Raw genomic sequence first — 19,518 nt, forward strand, 5'->3', positions numbered from 1 at the left:
TGGTAATACACGTTGCTTGCTATTGATCTTTGGTCTTCGATCTGCAGGAGGAGGATGTAATCCAAGACAGGTTTATTGTTCATGGAGACCATTATCGTGCCGTCCGTGAGGGGCTGGCCAAAACTGTCATCACTGGGAACATCCAAGACATTGTCACTGCCATTACGGTTAGTGTCCACTGTATATTCTCTTTTTCTATTGGGCCTTTTATCTTCGTTATTGTGGGTTATTATGGATTGTATCAACTCCAGACATTCAGAAATGACACAGATATTTTAGAACTCGTTGGTACTCATTTTTGGTAAATGTATTACGCGATAAAAGAATTTGATGACTTGCGGCCTCCCAATACAACTTCACGGTTATACAATATCTGCCTAATTGTTTGCAATACATTCTCAGCAGTTCACATTATGTTATTTCCTGGTCATAAGCTTTCTTCTTCGTCGGTCGCTTTCAAAATCTGTTGACGTCACCCGTTAGTTACGTTACTCGTTTGTGTTGCAGCCTCTCCTAAGAAATAATTATACTGGATTCACCCCTGTGTTATGAAGACAGTCTTAATCTTAAAATAATTTGGTTTTATCCACTGAGTTGATAATGAAAATTGGCTGCCGTTAACAGTTTATAAGCTGATATTTCGAGCTTTAGCCCTTCGCCATTCGCTCTGTTTCTTTAGAAACTTACCCCCTATACTCATTTGACGCAATCTTAGAGGACTCAGAGGTTAAAATTTACAGTTTTACATCTCACAACCATATTGGTGAGCGAAATGTAAGTGTCTTTTAAACAATTAAAGTTAAGTCAACCATTTTCATGAGAAGTTTCCAAACAATTCACCATTAGAACTTTTTAATTTTTTTTAAGGAAACAAGATTACAAGATGTCTATAAAAATGTAATTCTCCTCCTGGTGATATACCGTGAAATAACGATGGCAAATATTTCTCCAGTTCAGACTCAGAATTTGTCTCAGGAGGTAAGGAAAAACAGTGTACACTTTCCAAAGAAAATTGTAATTCTGCTCTGTATGCTTATTCATCCTTCCTCTTCGCTAATTCGACACGTTCTTGCCTGCTACTCTCAGAAAAGAGGATAATTTTTTTTTTCAGGTGAGAGTAAAGCTTGACGATTTCGTAAGAAATGGAGGACACCTGAATGAAACGGTAAGAGCAATTAAAAACATGCGCGCATGTTTACTGCAAAATGGATTGTCGTTGAGGTAACTCGAAAAGAAAGAGACAATTAGCACATTTTTTAATTCCTGATTATTGTGTTAAATATGGTCGACTTGTGTGAAACCAGCGGAATTGGCAATTGAATAGTCAACACTACCATTCTTTTCTTACTCTCTCGTTGTTTAGGCTGTTGAAAGGTTCGTTTTCTTTTTGTAATAAGCTATGTATATTATTTAGGTGCAACATTTGGCCAAGGCACTTCTTGAAAACAAACAAGGTGGAAATCTCAGGGAACTTCAAATCTACAATGGAAAGAGTCCGCAGGAGCACACCATGGCCGAAATTGTGATCCATACAGTAGCAGCTTTGCAGTGCGTTGGTGCAGCATCTTTGGCTCAGCCCCTTTATACTCTCCTGACTGATCCATCGACTATGAAGGTTAATGTACAAAGATATGTTATCCTGAGAAAATGTGAAATGTTTTGAGCATAGGTGAAAATGATAACCATAACGATTAAAATCTACTTTCTATTGTTAAAATGGTAAAAGAGCATTTGCATGTCTTGTTCCACACTAAAGGGGGTAGGTTTCTAAAGAAACTGTGTGCTGCTTCGGTGGGAGAGTATAACAGGGTAATTTAGTATTATCAACTGAGTTGATAATGTAAACTGGCCTCGGTAAAAGTTTTAAATCTTTAAATCTTTAAAATGGTAAAAGAGCATTTGCATGTCTTGTTCCACACTAAAGGGGGTAGGTTTCTAAAGAAACTGTGTGCTGCTTCGGTGGGAGAGTATAACAGGGTAATTTAGTATTATCAACTGAGTTGATAATGTAAACTGGCCTCGGTAAAAGTTTTAAATCTTTCAGCGTTAGCCCTTCGTCAGACCCCTTCATTATTCGCTCTGACGAAGGGCTAACGCTCGAAACCTTTAAACTCTTTACAGTGGCCATTTACGTTATCAACTCAGTTGATAATTCTAAAGTACCTTATTCCACCGTAGTTTACTGACAGAATATCTGATTGCTCCGTTGATTTCCTGGTACAGAATTCTTTCTTACCAACAATGCCCGAGGATAACTATGTCGAGTGCATGAAGGCCATGGCTGATACTTTGAAACACACTAAATGGGTTGGAGAGTGGTATGGTAAGTGTCTTTTGTATTTTTAGAAATGTTTACGTTTGAATTTAGCAGCGATCTCAAATAAGCATGTACAATTCTATTGTTCCAACGAGAACTTTAAAATTACATCTTACACCTTACTTTCTTTCTTTCAGAGTGTGTCAATTGCAGATATTTATATTTCATCGGGGAGGTAAGGAGATATAAATTTTTTTTTATTTGGACACTAGAGCCTAAATAAGACACGGAATACTATAATATTACTGCTAAACTTCAAGTTTAGTAGTAATATGTGATCTTTTCCCTAGCAGAATATTGATTTCAGGCTAATGGAAAGTACCCACGGTTCTGATGGGGAACTCCTTTCTGAATCCGCAACTGACTATCACAGACTATGAAATCAAGGGTTGCGTTGGTAGAGACTTACCGCAATGGGTAAGGGAGAAGGGTGTAAATACCTTTCAAGTTACCTGTTACCCGATTAGGGAAAGAACCTAATGTACTTCACGCATAGTCACCGGCTCTCATTGTGCTCACTAACATAGATTTCATTTGTTTTGGAATAGTGTAAAGTACCAATGGAGCAGGGCACTTGTCCAGATTGTGGAAAATTATTGGGAGGGAAGGAGCACAAGTTCTTTGGAGAATACAGAGTTTCCGAGAAGTAATTTGAACACATCTTATTTGAATAACTTAAACGTTTCTAAATGTTCTTTCTGTTTTGAGGAAAAAATGTCTTTTTTCATCACACATTAAGGACGAATTTTAATCAAAAAAGGGAGCCACGTTGAGATGTTTTGAGTATTTTTTGTGCAATTTGAAAGACTAACTTCACCAGAAAGGATAATAGAAAATGGAAGCTTGGAAGATAGAAACACAAAAGAAGAAAGTAATATACTAAGAAAGAAAGAAGATGTTTAAGGATGGAAGAGATTACAATGGATCAAGAGGATGTAAACTGTGTGGTCTATATTCACTTGAGTGGATTCAAATGACCAACTTAAAAAATTTAGTCATGCTATAGCTATGTTAGGGTATGAGTGAGTGCGTGAGTGACGGTATGTAACAAAAACATTCCGATATTGACCCAATTTTGATAGATGTTTCCCGGTACTTCTAATCGTTTCTTTTCGAAGTATCTTGTTACTCGATACACCTTTGAGTTCCCTCCTTTTGGGATTTCTGGCTTACAGACAATAACACATTATGTTTTAAGTTCTTGCCGTGACACTACAAAAAAAAGCGACAAGCATCTCAAAATAACTTTCAGTCTCGTCGACGCGTAGTTTTAATTATTAATTACCAAAAAGCAAAATTTTCTTTGCAGAAATGTCAAAATACGTGTTATCTGCGCATCATGGAAACTTTGTGTCAATTAGATTCTATGTTGTCAAATTCTCTTTCCCTTGTGTAACAGGGTACTCATAATTATGTAGGTTGTGGGTTTTGTGTATTGCAAGTGAACAACACTACCTTCTAGCGTTACTATACAACCTCTATTTCTGCTCAATGCTATAACCATTGTACTATATCAGTAGCCACAGGCAGTCTCAGACTATCTATTTTGACAATGCACTTTCTATGACGTATCTATTGTAAGAAATTTGAAGCGCAAGTGATTACTCAAGTGGTATCTACTTTTCAACTTTCTATCTCTAGGAAAGACAGGACCAAAGCTGGCCATGTACTCGGAGAACCTAGCTCGAGACTTACGAACGCAGAACCTCAAAGAGACATGCCGCCGATAGTGTGCAGTTTGCTGAGGATTATCGTGCACTCGGCCATGGTCATGGGAGCATCCAGAAATCCACAGGTGATTAGTCGTTAGACACAGTGGGCGGCTGTCAGAAAATGAACATTCTGGTAACTTTTGTATCAGCTGCGGTCCTTCTGAACTCCTTTAGAGAATGAATTTTGATCTAGAACGCCAATGTTTTGATGTAGATTTGATGTAAAGAAAAAGAGCACACGGTTCACGTGATATATAGTTTGACTGACCGGTTTTCAGAGTGATAGGAATTCTCAAATTAATATGATGATAATAATAATAATAACGATAAGAATAGTATTAGGCTTTATTTACAGTGGGTATAAAAACCAAGCCAAGAAGTTGAAAACTCGGGGCAACCGAGAATAAATCAAGTGAGAGTTTCAAGTGTTTGAACCCGGGACCACCAGATTACAAGTCCAGTGTCTACTTGGAGATAACTTTGTCTAAAACCTGATGGAATTAATATCCATATGGTTTTAATTAAGAAAAGCAGCCAAGTTTTTTTCTCATCTATCTCACTCTTGAGTACAATTAAAAATCTTCGATTTTTTTCTTCAAAGGCAACCGCACAGCTGATCACACCTTCATGCTCGTCGCAGTCTGTGGGACAGTTTTTATGGCAGCACTTGCAGAGAGACCTGGATGTTCTTAGTAGAGCACTCAGGTGCAGTGTTGATGACGCAGCTCTGACAGTTCATCTAGCATTACAGCAGATGATCTCGCTAAATGGGGGAAAAACTGGTACAAGCTTTCATACCTTAAAATTAGTGTAAAAACACACTTTGATCAACGGGTAAACTCTCATCCGATGGACTCCCTTATCATCGAGGGTGAATAGCTCTATTCTTTGCCAAACTGTGCTTTAGAAACCGGAAATTTGTCTTGTGCGCAAACTTTAGCCATCATCATAATATAACTATGATCAATTCCGACACTGAGGAGTTAATTAGCTCTGGTTGCGAATTCTAAGAAAAGTTAACATATCAACCGTAAGCCCTCGAACTGGTTGGTCGGTATGATTAAATGAGTAGTAGATAACAGATGACACCATGGTGTGGTTGTAGAATTAAAATCAAAAAGGGAAACAAATGGCGTACGGGTCGCCGGCTGATGTTGCTGAATTTTGTTCATAATGAAGTAGCAAATGGCAGCAAAGCAGGGAGAACCAATTGATTCTGATGACGTCATATTTAGTTTTGCCTTCACGTTGATCAAACTAAATAGCGAGTTTAGCATATTGAACAAAAATTCAGTCTCTCTCTCTCTCTCTCTCTCTCTATTTTGCTATCCAGTTTGTTCATTATTGCCCATTGTTTCCCATTTCTTCTCATACTCTCCAGGAAATGACCATGACATGCTTCTTCAAACTCAGGAAAGTCGCCGCAGCTGGGAGAAAGCTTTTTGCTCTGATATTCTTGTTCCTGTCATCACCGTACGTAAAATTGAGTGATTTCTTTTGGTTTGTTTCGCCAATTGCTTTGCTACATACGATCTTTATCCGTATGATTAGCGTTCTAGTGTTATTGTTATTTTTGCAATATCTTCCCAGCATCTTGACGAGAATCTCCAAAACGCCTCAAGACTTTTGATGGGAGACGGGAGATTTGGTACGCTATTTCATTTTACTTGTTGATGCAGTAAAAAATGCGCGGGAAGCGAATCTACTAGTAGTAGGACTAGTGGATTGGAGGGCTTTAGTGCTATCCCTGAAAGAGGCCTTAGCTGGTAGTAAGGCGTTTTTTTTCAATTTTTGCTAAAGCGCGCACAGTTATTACAAACTCTGGCGAAACCGTTGAATAAGAAATTTTCACACATCTTTGTATTGTGTCCTTTTCAGGAAAGGATCCGCTGGTACGTCAACTTTACGAGTTCGATGAACAGATTAAAGACTTATCTCAGGGCGTTAGGCCCATGTCTCGCGCTCTTTGGAAGTATAGACACCGTATAACTGTTGAGCAACTGAGTAGCTCTTTTCAAAGAGAAGTCCTTTCTGGTGGCGGAGGGAAATTCAAAGTGTTGGACGCTTTCCTCAAACAGGTAACATCAACATATTACTACAAAGGGTTGGGGTTCTGTACTACAAAGATTGTCCTTGTCATTCCTCAAACAGGTAACATCAACATATTGCTGCAAAGAGTAGGGGTTCTGTGCTACAAAGATTATTCTTGTAATTCCAACCCCTTTTTCTGCCTAAATTTCGGGCAGCATCTGCTCGTGAAAAACCGAAGGCAGTTTTCTTTTAAGTCTCTATCTTTATTTGTTTTTTCCTTTTTAACGAATACAGGAACACAAGTTGCGTTTCGTTCAGTTTCTACCCGATGTTGTTCGCCTCCAGCGTCTATTAATGGACAGATTCCACCGAAGAATTGACAGAACAGATGCTGAGAATTATACCGTCCCTGAATTTCTCAAGGACCTTCCCAAAGGTACTAAATAAGCTACAAACCTGTATCCGATATAGCCAATGCCATGGCAATTGTTCAATGCAAAGGGTTGATATTTTGAGATGCTTTTCAAACAGTAAGCTGCAGTTAGCAGGTGCACCTTTCCCTGTTAGTTTTTCCACAGGATATCTTTTGACGACTAGAATGACAGAGGTGTCAAAGCTATAGCATTTCTACCCCTTGGAAATGTGACGGCTAAATTTCAATTTCGTTTATTTATTTGTCAAAAAGAATGTTCATGGCCAGAATTTTCTTGGTAACTCTTCTCGGGTCATCTGCGCAAGTAAATTGCGTCCTAGACAAGATTTGCCTTGATAAGTCTCCGTGTTTGATATTTTCCGTATGACTTCTTCTGGATAAGGATTTTTTGCGTGAATTTTACTGAAGAGAAAGTTGCCAGTGTAAGTGCAACTGTGATGACTCTTGAAGTAAATTTTAATTCTGCTGAGATCAAATTTGTCTCCAGGATCTGTGAAAGAGGAGTATACGAACCTGTTCCAGAGTTTCAGGAATGCATGGAATGCTTGCAAGTCATTTCTCGGTGATCAAGGTACAATAATTGTTCCGTTTTTCCAGGGTACACGAAAGAAGGCTTAAGTGATTATTGCGACCAAATTTCGTTTCTTTCTGTAATAAATGTTTGTTTAGTTACTTAGTAATTTATCTGAGCCCAGCGTGGTGAGATGAAAAAGGCCAAACTCAAAAGTGATGCTAAATTTAGATTCGGATGAGGAGTCAAAACTTAGTCATGAAATAATACCTCGAACATTTGATTTGCCGGTTTTTAAAAAAGATCACACTGATTTAGAAAAAATGCAGTATTTTTCTCTTGTTATTCTTTCTATCAATCGAATTTTTTAATGTGGTAATTTATTTCAACTTTGACTCAAAGTCAGTGTTTTCGTTGATTGTTTGTTCTAGCAGTTTTACCGTGCCTTCTTTTGAGTACTTTCATCTGGTTCTAATTTGTCTTTGTCATTCTTTACACCCCAAGGTCGCCTGCGCGTTCCACAAGACCTTTGTAATACCACAATCGACAACAACTTTCCAATCGCAATGGTTCTCCCCAGCACCACTGGGATGGGAGTTTGTTCGACCTCACTCACCTTCTTCCTGGTTAATGCAAATAACGAGTGTCTGGGAGCCTACCGTAGTGCAACTAATCAAGATAGGTACATAATTTTATAATGAACAGCTTACGTGTTGCCATTTTCCTCTTACCTTCTATAGAAGCAAATAGTTGATCGACATGATCTTACTCGAGCTGTCTAAAGCGTAGATAACGTTTTTCTACTTAATTTAGGTCTAGGGTGTTTGTCAAACTGACTGAGCTGCAACATGAGACTGATATCAGCATCCTGCAATCAGTTATCGTCTCCTCTAAATGTAGCTTTAGAATGAAAAATGTCATTAATTGGGGCTATTATTTTCGAGAATAATGTACATTGGAAATAGTTACGATGTTGATGAAAATAATTTTCCGCTAGTCCTGCTCAGTCTTGGATAATTACCCCACTAAGCATAGGACACTTAACTACAGACAATTACAGTCATTATTATGCATTCAACTTACTATCTCTTTTCTGATTGACCGAAAGCCTTCGGTGAATTTTCGATATCAGCGCCTGGGACGTCATCTAGTTTCAGATTATACAATTGTCATGTCAAGGACACTCAAGGTCACGGGTAATCATGTCACGTGTAACTGCAGTGCCAATTTTAAGGGTAATCACGTCAACTTCGCGCGCTTTGTGTTGCTTGCTGATTTGTATATTTTTACGCGTTTAGAAATAAATTATCAATTCCGCCTACTTTTGTGAACATTTTTTTTCCTTCAATGTATTATAAAACAATTATTTGATTTGGTTTTTGTGATATCTAGAAAAATCAAGGTCTTGGTAAGGATTATTAGCCGGCTCAGCCTTCGGCTTCGGCTGATAACCCCTAACTCGACCTTGATTATTCTGGATATTACAAAAAACCTCATCTCATAATTGTTTATGAGTAAGATCCAACTATACATCTCATCTGAAATATTCTTTTTCATTTAAAGTCCCTTGGAGCGTGTCTCCGTATCAGAGGTGACCTTGTCGCACTTAATAGCCTATGATCCTGAAAGAGACCTGCTGCCCCTCATCCTGGCTCATTGTAACTACTCTCTGGAGGTGGGACAGGAGACCTTAGTTCACTATGATTGGGCGGCTCTGGAGAGACAGCTGATAGACAGGTTGTTGTGGGGAAGGCCTTTTGTCGAGTTCAAGGTAGGGTGGAAGTATTTAGAACACATAATATATGATGAGAAAAAAGCATTTTCTGTTTTTTCAGTAGAACTCGTTTTCACCGCACAGGAATGTATTTATTCTCTTTATTCTCTTACTGAGTTTGCTTCAACCTAGTGCAAACAGTTTCAAACTTATTTTATTAGAGACACGTTTCTCTTTTGAAGATATGTCTCGACCAGTTATAACAATTTCAGTTGATGGATAAAAAAAGCTTACCTTTTTTCACCTTTCAAAGATAGGAATCCTGTGAAAAGTCAAAAGAGGGGTTATTTCGTAGGGTAAAGGGCTATATGCAAACTGCTTTGGTTTTTGGGAAGTATGTTGCAAACAGCAGTGTCAGCCCCATTTCTTAACACTTAGTGCTATTCGTCCTTTTTAACCTTTTATTTGAATTACTTGTCCCTCTGGTCAGTATCTGATGACCAAACATTCGAAAAAACAAAAAACAAAACAAAAATTCCGTTTTGAAGACGCGTTTAGTGCTTCGTTATGACCATCCCTTCACAACTGGAAGAAGAATTGCAACCAAAGTAATTGTAATCTCTGTCAGCTTTTTTTTTCTTTTGTTTCAGGAGGAACGTTTTGCGTTCAGCCGAGACACCCGAGATGACGCAGTTTTCACTTCCCTAGCTGGAAAAATTCCTCAGGTAAATTTCATAGTTTCCCTTTTTTTTGTTTCAATATATATATTTAACCAGTGTTCTGTAAAGTTCTATAAAAGAAATTTGCTCTCGCCTTAGTTTCACTGACGCACCAAAGAATAAAATCTCAAGGTGTGGAATGTTTGAAAAGGAGATTTGGTGTCGGTGGGTGTCTGATAATGCTTGATTGTCGATGCAAACTGGGGGTTTTAAATTGGGATAACATTTCAAATTATCTTCATTTATGAAATATGTTTATTTATTTAGTAATGTGTTTTTTCATCTATTTTCTCATTTACTTGCAATCTAACCGCTTCTAACAGGTATTTAACGTTAACAACTGAGTTGAAAACGTAAATTGGCCACCGTATAGATTTAACTGCGTGGTTGAATAGAATGTGGTCAGTGTTTTCCTTCTCAGCCGTTTGTAGTGCTGACTGCGATCAATTTGTGGGGCACGGTGACCGCATTCCATTCACTCTCACATTTCCCCCTCATAACCACGCAGTTAAATCTATCATCCTTAAAAAGATTAAATTACTCCAAAACGGTTCAGAGATTGGCACTATCTTTTCTCAACCTCCACTAATTCATTCAAACGTGACAAAAACATGGGCAACTTTTTGGTCAGAAGTTCATTTCAAACCAGTGACCAATCTGGAACTTTCAAGTGCGCTCGTCCACGATGCAAAACTTGTCCTTTCATTCCTAACGTAGAGAAAATGTTGGCACCCAAGAGATCCATTAAGATCACTGATCACTTTACATGCACCTCCGCCAATGTCATTTACTGTATAACTTGCACTGACGAAGGGCTAACGCTCGAAACGTCAGCCTTTAAACTCTTTACGGTGGCCAATTTACCTTTTCAACTCAGTTGTTAACTAAATTACCTGTTATACTCTCCCACCGACGCAGTGCCACAGTTTCTTTAGAACCTTACTCCTTTACTAACTTTTTGTAGTTTCATTGGGAACGAAATCTTGCTTCATTTTTTGCTGTTTTGTCATCTGGTCTGTCTTTGACTGTATTTTTGGGAAACAGGTTTATAGCCACTTTGATCCGTCTTGACCACGGAAAGAGTAGTACATTCCACTTTCTAACATGATAGACTTTTCCCTCCAGCTATTTAAGTTAACGGAAGCATGTTTTCGGCTCTGAATTGTTTTTGTTATGTCGACAGTAATATATTTATAACATTATTACGATGTTGGTGTAGTCAAGATCTAATACATTTACACCAATTTTTTTTTGAAGGAATCAATTTCCCGCGTAGTCGAAAGTCAGATTATTAATGATCTGCGGTCTTCCTTGTCTGATGTCTGTGATGTTATATCGTCACTGGATATCGCCATTGGTTTTCTTGCCTCATCGGGTGGCCAGCCGGAGAGGCCTTTAAAATGGTACTTACATGAGGTACTTAAGCTACCCAAAGATCGAGGTCTCAAGAGTGCAACGGTGAGTAAATTTTTCCTTTTTATTTGAAAGACTCACTTGAGCGGTCATCTTTCTTGACTGGTGCAACGCTCACAACACCAATATCTGAATCAAAATGTTCTTGTTTGTTGCTACAAAAACTCATTTCTGGACGCCAGAGGTTGTACAGCATTCGAACGATGTGTAAGAGATGTATAATAATATTTTCTAATAGTTAACTGAAGGAGAAGCCCTGTTTTCGACTGTTTGCTCCTACGCCAGCAATTGTTTTATTTAAGAGTGTTTTGATTCTTCCATGGGTTCTTATGGATTATGCCATCTTGTTGCAGGCAGAGCAGCATTGCAGTTTGTCCCATACCCTGGCATTGTGGCGGCTTATGGCTCTCGAGAGAGCAAAAATCAAGTCCAGGAACAAACAGGTTAGGTTTGAAGTAATTTTTTTCATTTTGATGGTTTTAATTTTCGATCTGTGTAATTTCCGTCACTTTTTCTGGAACTTTAGCCTTATAGCATTCGTTCGTTTACGAATAAAAAGGACAACTGCAACTTCGTTCAAAGTTTGATTAGCGTTTCTGTGTGCTCTACACGAGATGTATACCTTAACTTTACCGCAAGGTCATCAAAGTGTAGTTTTGATATTAAAGGTTTGGTTAGTTGTGTTTAAGCTCGTCAGACCCACTTTAAAACAAAGCCTTTTCGGGAATTTTTTTTCAGGAGCCTTTTGAGCAATTATCCGATGTTTTCAAGGAAGAACTTGGCTCAAGAGAAAAGGCCAACCTGAATCGCGAGTTGCGAAAAATCGATATGGACATATTTCTGCCGCAGCTACTGCAGATTATTCTTCTAAATGTGAAAAAAGATGGCGAAACGATTTCGACGATGATGTAAGGCGGGCTATTCGAAATGTTCCATTCTATAATGCGTCAATTAAATAAGGGCCAAAGTCGTTATCTTATACACTTCTTACGGTTGCTTTCGTAACTTCAAGAAATAACGCATTTCCACCGTGCCGCTGTCGAGCTATGAAGTGCAAACCATGAAAGTCACGAGATTTCCTTGCCCTGTTATGCCTAATATATAGACGTTTGGCTTTCAAAAAACCTGTTTCTCAAAAAAGATATTTGTAACTTTTCTAGGTGATATTATTTCTTGGGAGGGATGATATCGTCAGTGTCTTTTCTTGTATTTGAACCAAAGGTTCTAATGATGAACACTTTACTGCGCCTTGTTGTTCAATTTTCCCTAAATTTCCTCTCTAATTCAAAACTCCTTTGTATTATGTAAACGAGCTTGTGGTTCAAGTCCACGCTCAATTCTTTTTAACACTGGTATTTAAAATGTGAATTGAAAATAATGATATCCTGATATTGCTGATTGTTAGGGGAGAAGAGTCAGTTTCCGGTACATTCTTTGCGGCTTTTTAAATCCTAACTTTAAATAAACAGCCTTGTGAAGTACTATACTTTAACAGGACTAAGATCTAAATACAAATTTATTACAGCTTTGAAGATTACCTTGAATGTTGTTTAGCCGACAAAGGCTTGGAACCAATCCCAGGAACAGAGAACATTCCGGACTGCGTCAAAATGGCGCACCTAAAGGACGTTTGGAACTCCGCTGTCCAGCTAAATGACGACTTCCACAAAGACCGTCAAGCATTTCCATCTTCTCCTTAATTTGAAAATGTTGGCATGTAGTAAATACTGCCATTTTTGTGGCTACTTTAAGGTATTTCGTTGTTGTAGTTAATGAATAGGGCCAGCCAGTTTGTTTTGCCACGTATATTTACCTTTGATTTATTTAGAATTTTAGAAGAAATTCTTCTCGATGTCTCCCTCTGCAAAAATAGTAGAAAAAGCAAGAGCTTTTATGTATAAGAAAAGTAAAGCGGAATGGTATTATTAATTAATTTTTAATAATTTTTTTCTTATACGCTCTAAAGGCATGCAAGTTTGAACCGCACTTTCAATTAATGTTAAGTTAGTACAGAAAGTATCTCTTCCATTAAACTTTTGCATAAATTTGTTCTTTGCCGGTGTTGGTGTCTTCAAATGTAATGTAGTAAGCACCCCGCCCAAAGTTATGCTTGTGCAAAATTTTTATGTGCATACGAAAGGCCCTGATAAAAAGATCCTTTCTCGCAATACTTCCTGTTGTGATTATAGTTGACCCAATTAACCGCTTTTCTCTCTGGGCCATCGTTCCTGCCAATTTAGTCGTAAAAAAGACGAAAACTGAGTGGCCGGTTCTTGAGCCAACACTTTCCAGGCTAGGAGAGGAAAAAATTTTTTTACGATTTTTTAGCTATGAAGGGTAAACCCACCAGTCGTCAAAAACCACAACGTAATGTATTTTGTTGTTATCCTGAATGGGTACTAGGAGTACCTTGGTCACCTCGAAATGTGAAAAGTATGTCGGTATTTGACAGAATTATGAGCCATTTTCCTCTGGAGGGAAAGCTGTAATACATATGGGAGAGGTTGAAAAGAAAGTAAGTTTTAAATATGATTTTGATCTGCATAGGAACATGTTAGTTCTTGGTTTTCTTATTGTCTCAATCGTGCAATCATGAATTAATTAACATCGCAAGTAATTGTTTAGCCAAGCAGCTTGAAGCGAAAATGTTATGGATAGAACTAAGGAATGATTTTCTATATGTGTAGTGGTACTATCCCCAAAGTGAACAGATTTCCTGTTGTATGTTGACTGAAAAAACACCTCTGTGGTTTCAGATAAGGATCTCGAGTAATCCGATGTCATTTCCATTCTTTCCGCGGACGATCAACCAATCTCCGCTCTCAAAACAAGACGAATGGAAGATATACCTCACTTCGAACAATTGGAAATAATTTTTCTTCGCCATATAAACTTTTGCTTCCTCGATATCCTCGGCAAAATCGAGATTGGATGCCATGTCTTCGTTGTTCTAGTTGTGGGGAAGAAAAGAGTCTTGAAATATGACTGGTCAGCGGCGAAATGGCTTTGATGACTTATGTAGAAAAAAATCATTCGTAGTTCCAGTAAGTAATCGTGTTATAGATCCCGAAATGTCAACAGTACACTTCGCTAGATAAAAAATTAAGCAAGTTTTCAAAAGCGTTGACCGTACAAATATACTACGATAGTATTGCGGGACCATCGTCAGCTGGAATAGTCACGCAATAGTTGAAACAATTCACCCGGACTGCAGTCTTTTCAGGTCACAGGTATTCTTCATTGAAGCCTTCCGTCATGGCGGACGAAGATTCTCTGTGCTGTGTGACTCTCAAACTGGGACTGCCCAAGAGATTTCTGAAAGAATCGGTCGAGAAGCGAAAGGAAGATATCTGTCAGCGGGTGTTTTGGTTAGACTATTACAATGTGGTATGCCTATCATCAGATGACTGTAGTTTTGCTAAGATATATATGTTATTCACCAGACGGGAGGTCCGTATTGGGAAAAACTGTGCCTGAGGACAAGAAAGCGGGAAAACTTTTTCCCAATTCGCACCGACCTTGGCTGGTGAATAACATTTTTATTTTTTCTAAAACCTAATAAATGGTTGCGAAAAGAACCTATTGAGCCATGAGCGGGCCGGATGGGGAGAATACTACCCGCTCTCGGAACCAATCAGATTGCAGGATTTGTAGAATACCGCTCGCTCACGAACTGAGAAAAAAATAAATCTTGTTACGAGATAACGGGATGAACCTGATAATATGAAGGTTGTTTTCATTCAGGGACAACGGAGGAAAGGGAGTTACAGTGTTTCAGTGAAAAAATATGATAAAGGCAAAAAAGGAAGAAAACAATATCGTTTTATTAAAGGTAATTTAAAATAAAATTTTGCCAATGTCTAACGTTAACGTTGTCTTTCATTTTATCTTGCGCGTACCTCCCGCGCTTCCTTGTTGTCAAAAAGAAGAAAAGGTACGAACGAGTTAGATGCGATGGAAGACTCGCGATCTATCTTTAAAATATGCAGGGGTCTCGAGGCGAACGCGTAGGCTTGAGATGTTGCGCTTAGAGGAGTGATTTCGCTTCAACTCCCCCTATATGACAGAAATACAATCTACAAATTTACACTCACGACTATAACGCCCAAACAGTTCTGGCACAGGTGATATCAGAAACAGATTCCTCAAGTGCAGTGACCGATACGGTTAATAAAGGTGCATCTAGGTGAATATTCCCTTTCTGTCACTCTTAAATCTGAAAACTCGTAAACATATTCAAGAAGAGAGAGTCCTTTTGATCTTCCTTTCCAACTTTTTGTATAATATTGCCGGGTTTCCAAATTATGATGAGCGAGATATTCCATTCTACACCATTGTGTATATTGTATTGACAAATGCCGACCTACAGGCACCTAGCAACTGACCTGCCACTTCCGGTTTAATTTCTGAGAAATCTATCTGCGCCGCTGCTTCCAAGAAGCATTCGTTCGAGAGTTTGACGCAATCTTGAAGTGTTAGTGACACGAGTAACATGTCGCTGTAGCTTCTAGCAATGCAGTGCCCCGAATGTGGATGCACGGACTTGAAAGATACTTTTAAATATTGCCCAGAATGTCGTTCTCCTCTGCATCACGGTGAAAGAATTCTACGTGGCCAGAGAAAAGTTCCAAATGCGACAGTGGAGCAGCCGCGAAGCGATGTTTCGGCAAGAGGACACGACTTCGGAAAAGCGAAAGAACACGTTGAAGGTAAATTGTGCTTTCATGGATGGAAATTAAGACACTCTTCTAAACGTTGCTCAAAATTGAACTCGATCCGTGAATAGATTTAGATTTTGTCTGGCGCGCGATGTATAATCATTGGCGAACTGTTCGGTGCGAAACCATCTGATGATTTATAGATTAGTAGGCTTTAATATCAACTCGAAAAGGCTTCCAAAACCTTTCTCATGTTATCGATAACCAAAGATAGGTTCTTTATCTCAATGAGACATTTTGGGTCCTTCGAAAGTGAAAGTGGTTCAAAGTAATTATATTTTTCTCATCGTAAATGCATAATTTATGCAGATAATAAACCATTCCCGGAAGAATGTTTTGACTTTCCTTTGTTTGTTTGTGAATCATTTCAACAAATAACACACTGGGGTTTGTGAATTTGCTTGAAAAATCACAGGCAACCCGAGCATGCTGTCTGTGAGTTAAAGCTCAAAATACCCTTTCATCGTTCAGACACATGTGATCGTCAATATCCAGGCCTTAAGTCCTATAAAGAGGCAACTAAGTCGGTAACACTGATGATGTCAAAGCAAATCAGGCCAAAGTAGAAGAATAAAGGAATTCTGTCTCGGTTCCATACGATATAATTTTGAAAATACCACTCATTGAATAAGTACATATTTGATCTTATGTCTCACTGGTGGGAGTTTTTCCGAGGAAGTTGTTGACCTATTTGTGGTGACAGTTGTTGCAAGAGTTCATTTTATCTCTCCACCCTTTTCTTTGTCAAAGTAAACAGTGCTTAGAGGCAAGAATTTGTGTACAAAATCACGTGAAAACTGGCCAGAAGACACAAGGCTTTAATGTAAATAGTATATTTTGCCAGATTATGACATATTTCTGATTCAAGAGAATGCTTCAAACACAAACTATTAATTGCCAAACTCAGGGAGTCTCTGTGAAACATGGAGTTCAAGTTGGTGATATTCATAGATCTACAGTCATTCATTTTTCACTTCATGGGTTTATTACAAACCAAAAAAATGAGCAGCTCCCAGTTGGATTGTTATTTCAGTTGGCAGAGCATAGCACCGGTATATTAGAAGTCATAAATTTGTTAAGTTCAGGCCTGGATTTTTTCAGCCTCTATTTTCACCACTGCTTAAGTACTCTTCATCACTGCAAAGATCACTCTCATCTTTATTAATTTAGTTGATTGTTTAATGATGTATCAACTGAGATGTTTTCAGAAGTTTCTTCATGTTTTCAGAAGTTTCTTCATGGAGGCTCTACAGATAATTCATTGACACTTTTTCACAGAAAATACTTCATTTATGATCAGCCAGCTGTTAGGTCATGATTTTAATGGCTGAGGAGTTTAGGTTTACCCAAATGCTTATTAGGGTAATTCCATTTCCCAATAGTCTTGAAAAACTGAGACTCCTGATTTACAAAACAATATATTTTAAGGGTACTTTTTTAGAATAGGGTTGGATACTGAAATGCATGATTCAAAGCCTAAAAGGTAGACACAAGCAGCTACTTGAAAATATTTTTTTAAAATCAATGAACAAACAGGCTAATGCACAAAATGTCCTAGACTGTTTTTAACAATTTATTATAAACTATTTTCATCTAATAGAAATTCCATAAAAATTCATTTGAAATTATTTTTGGTCTGAAATAAGGTCCCAATTTGAAGCTTTTATGGACAAGCACTTACAGACAAGCACTCAACCAAAATATGGTTGAGTACCTATCCCAATGGTAAAAAAAAATGCCAGGAAAATTGTGGACTATTAATGTCAAAAAATACCATCACTGACAAAACTTATATTCCATATAGCAGTTGAATTTGGTTTTTTTTTTTCACTCTGACAGTTACTTGAAAGAAACCATTATTAATTTATTCCACACAGTCATGACTTGAGCATGTGTACCTCACAATGTCTTGAAATTTTTTTTTTCTTGCTACTTATATAAACTCTGCACTTTCATTCTCTAGCAATTGACTGGTAGCATGTTGTGAATGAAAAATGTTTGGTTAACCTTTTTCAAACCAGTTTGATTAATACCCCCCCCCCCAGATGTTTCTGGACAGCTTAAATTTGTCAAGTCCCTTATCTCTAGTGAGTCCTCTGAAAACTAAATCCCATTTAGGTTTGTTTGTGAATCGTTGTTTTTGGGAAAAATCTTGTAGAGTTAGTTATTTTGGCAGTTTAATACATGAAGGACAAAAGCAATTTTCCTCAAGAAACCATCTTCTGGTCAGAAATGTTTTTAAATCTTATTTTCCAAATGAGGAATTTTTTGGTTTTCCTTACACTAAGGTGATGGGCAAAATCAGCAGTGCCTGCTTTCATACAGAGATGAGCATGGGACCTTGTTAAGACAACAAACACAGCCTACGATTCACTCGGGTCAGCCAGACATCGAGGGTGGCTCCACCTTAGTTGATCGGTCGCCGGAGAGCGAGAGTAAGTCACGGGAAAGCCATCGTCATTCGGCGAACTTCCCACCAACCTCCCCGTCGCCGACTACCTCGCCTACTGAGAGAGACAGAGGTCTGCCCCATCGAGCTGGCGCTTCCACCCCTTACAGTACAGAATCGTCGGGTTCGGAGGATAAACCAGGTAATGCAAAGTCAACAGCAACACCGCATGAGAAGCAGCCGGATTTTGTCGATAATGTTGGTTTCAATAAAGGATCTACTGAGAGATATGACAGCCAAGATGTCAAGAAAGATGGCATCTCTGGTGGTGAAAGCGTGAGAAGCCAAGCAGAACTTGGTCAAGGTGACGTTGATACTGATCAGACCGTAAGTTATGATGGAGTTAATGATACAAAGAAAGAAGTCAGACAGTCAAAGAAATCATTAAATCATGGCCAGATGACCTCAGCCAACCAGAAACTAAAGGGTAACGAGAAGGAAGCAGAAAAAAAGGCTGACGGAGCGTGGACTGGCAAGAACCGTCGCCCTACACCATCTGGGCAATCTACTTCCAGCGAGAACGTCGGTGCAAATTCTCAAAAACCCAAGGTGCAACCCCCTTTCGATTCAAAATCTCCCAAAGGCACCGGAACCAGGTCCGCTGAGGTAGGAAATTTTTAAATTGTCTACTGAGCTAGCTACTACGATATTAAAGAACATTTTTCCTGCGGTTGTAAAAACTTTTCCATTACAGAATCTTGATTACTATTTTCCTACTAGGTCCTACTAGACCTCACTGTCTGAAAGAAATTATCTTTGTACTTTTTGACTGAGAGTTTATATGCTATTTTTTTCTAATTTTTCATAGGTACAAGGTAAAAAGGGTGAAAAGACTTCAAGTCAAAGTTCACAATCGTCCAAGAGTAGAACTGAACAATCAAAAGGCGGTAAAGCCGAAACTGTCACTCGTGTTAGATCACCTTCTGGAGGAAGAGAACCTGTCTTAAAAGATCCTCTTGGAGGCACAGGGAACGTAAGTAATGGCAAAAAAAGTTCTTAAGTGGAGTTTGGAGGAGATAATTTTGTAAAGGACGGATCTCTTTTATCTCACATTTCAAGAGCATTGTGCAGAAATAGTGCACATTCAGGATGGGTTACCGACTTGCGCTGACTGAGCAAAATTATCCAGCCCTACTCCTCTCTAAGAGTGCAAAGTTCTGTCTTACTTAAGAGATCATTGCAAATGACAAGTCTGTTCTGTTCTTCACAACGTTTAATTTTGAGGAAAGGCTGTGAATGAAAGAATATATTTCTCGTCATAAATTGAAATGTAACGTACCGATTGAGAGGCCCGTAAGCTGGAATATTTTGTTAGTTACAGTTGATATTCATTCTATTGGTGTTTGCTCAAGAGGGGCTGCCAAAGTCGAAAATAAAAGGAATAATAATTCTTCTCGGCTTAGTTCTGAGACGTTACTGTTTCCAAAGCCAGTGAATTATCCGGCACGACTCAACTCGAAGTGTTTTAGCAGTTATCGTGAGACGGTTTTAGTGATAGTTA

At 38.5% G+C, this 19,518-nt stretch overlaps 2 protein-coding genes across 2 annotated transcripts in view; both read left to right on the forward strand.

Annotated features, from left to right (window-relative positions):
- Window positions 1-12,826, forward strand: part of LOC131774659 (E3 ubiquitin-protein ligase rnf213-alpha) — a 53,809-nt gene extending 40,983 nt beyond the window's left edge. Inside the window, exons 61-81 of the mRNA XM_066165135.1 lie at window positions 48-167; window positions 868-978; window positions 1,112-1,165; window positions 1,415-1,615; window positions 2,224-2,323; window positions 2,455-2,492; window positions 2,866-2,963; window positions 3,959-4,112; window positions 4,631-4,811; window positions 5,411-5,502; window positions 5,620-5,677; window positions 5,908-6,107; window positions 6,355-6,496; window positions 6,981-7,064; window positions 7,509-7,686; window positions 8,568-8,775; window positions 9,369-9,443; window positions 10,695-10,895; window positions 11,204-11,293; window positions 11,589-11,758; window positions 12,376-12,826. Of these exons, the coding sequence (XP_066021232.1) occupies window positions 48-167; window positions 868-978; window positions 1,112-1,165; window positions 1,415-1,615; window positions 2,224-2,323; window positions 2,455-2,492; window positions 2,866-2,963; window positions 3,959-4,112; window positions 4,631-4,811; window positions 5,411-5,502; window positions 5,620-5,677; window positions 5,908-6,107; window positions 6,355-6,496; window positions 6,981-7,064; window positions 7,509-7,686; window positions 8,568-8,775; window positions 9,369-9,443; window positions 10,695-10,895; window positions 11,204-11,293; window positions 11,589-11,758; window positions 12,376-12,550 (2,730 nt within the window). The 3' untranslated portion in view covers window positions 12,551-12,826. The remainder of the gene's footprint in view (window positions 1-47; window positions 168-867; window positions 979-1,111; window positions 1,166-1,414; window positions 1,616-2,223; window positions 2,324-2,454; window positions 2,493-2,865; window positions 2,964-3,958; window positions 4,113-4,630; window positions 4,812-5,410; window positions 5,503-5,619; window positions 5,678-5,907; window positions 6,108-6,354; window positions 6,497-6,980; window positions 7,065-7,508; window positions 7,687-8,567; window positions 8,776-9,368; window positions 9,444-10,694; window positions 10,896-11,203; window positions 11,294-11,588; window positions 11,759-12,375) is intronic.
- A 2,491-nt stretch (window positions 12,827-15,317) lies between these two features.
- Window positions 15,318-19,518, forward strand: part of LOC131787479 (E3 ubiquitin-protein ligase rnf213-alpha-like) — a 55,042-nt gene continuing 50,841 nt past the window's right edge. The window contains exons 1-3 of the mRNA XM_066165200.1: window positions 15,318-15,559; window positions 17,857-18,623; window positions 18,826-18,990. Of these exons, the coding sequence (XP_066021297.1) occupies window positions 15,364-15,559; window positions 17,857-18,623; window positions 18,826-18,990 (1,128 nt within the window). The 5' untranslated portion in view covers window positions 15,318-15,363. The remainder of the gene's footprint in view (window positions 15,560-17,856; window positions 18,624-18,825; window positions 18,991-19,518) is intronic.

This window comes from Pocillopora verrucosa, chromosome 4, assembly GCF_036669915.1.
Source record: "Pocillopora verrucosa isolate sample1 chromosome 4, ASM3666991v2, whole genome shotgun sequence".
Classification (NCBI taxonomy): Eukaryota; Metazoa; Cnidaria; class Anthozoa; order Scleractinia; family Pocilloporidae; genus Pocillopora; species Pocillopora verrucosa.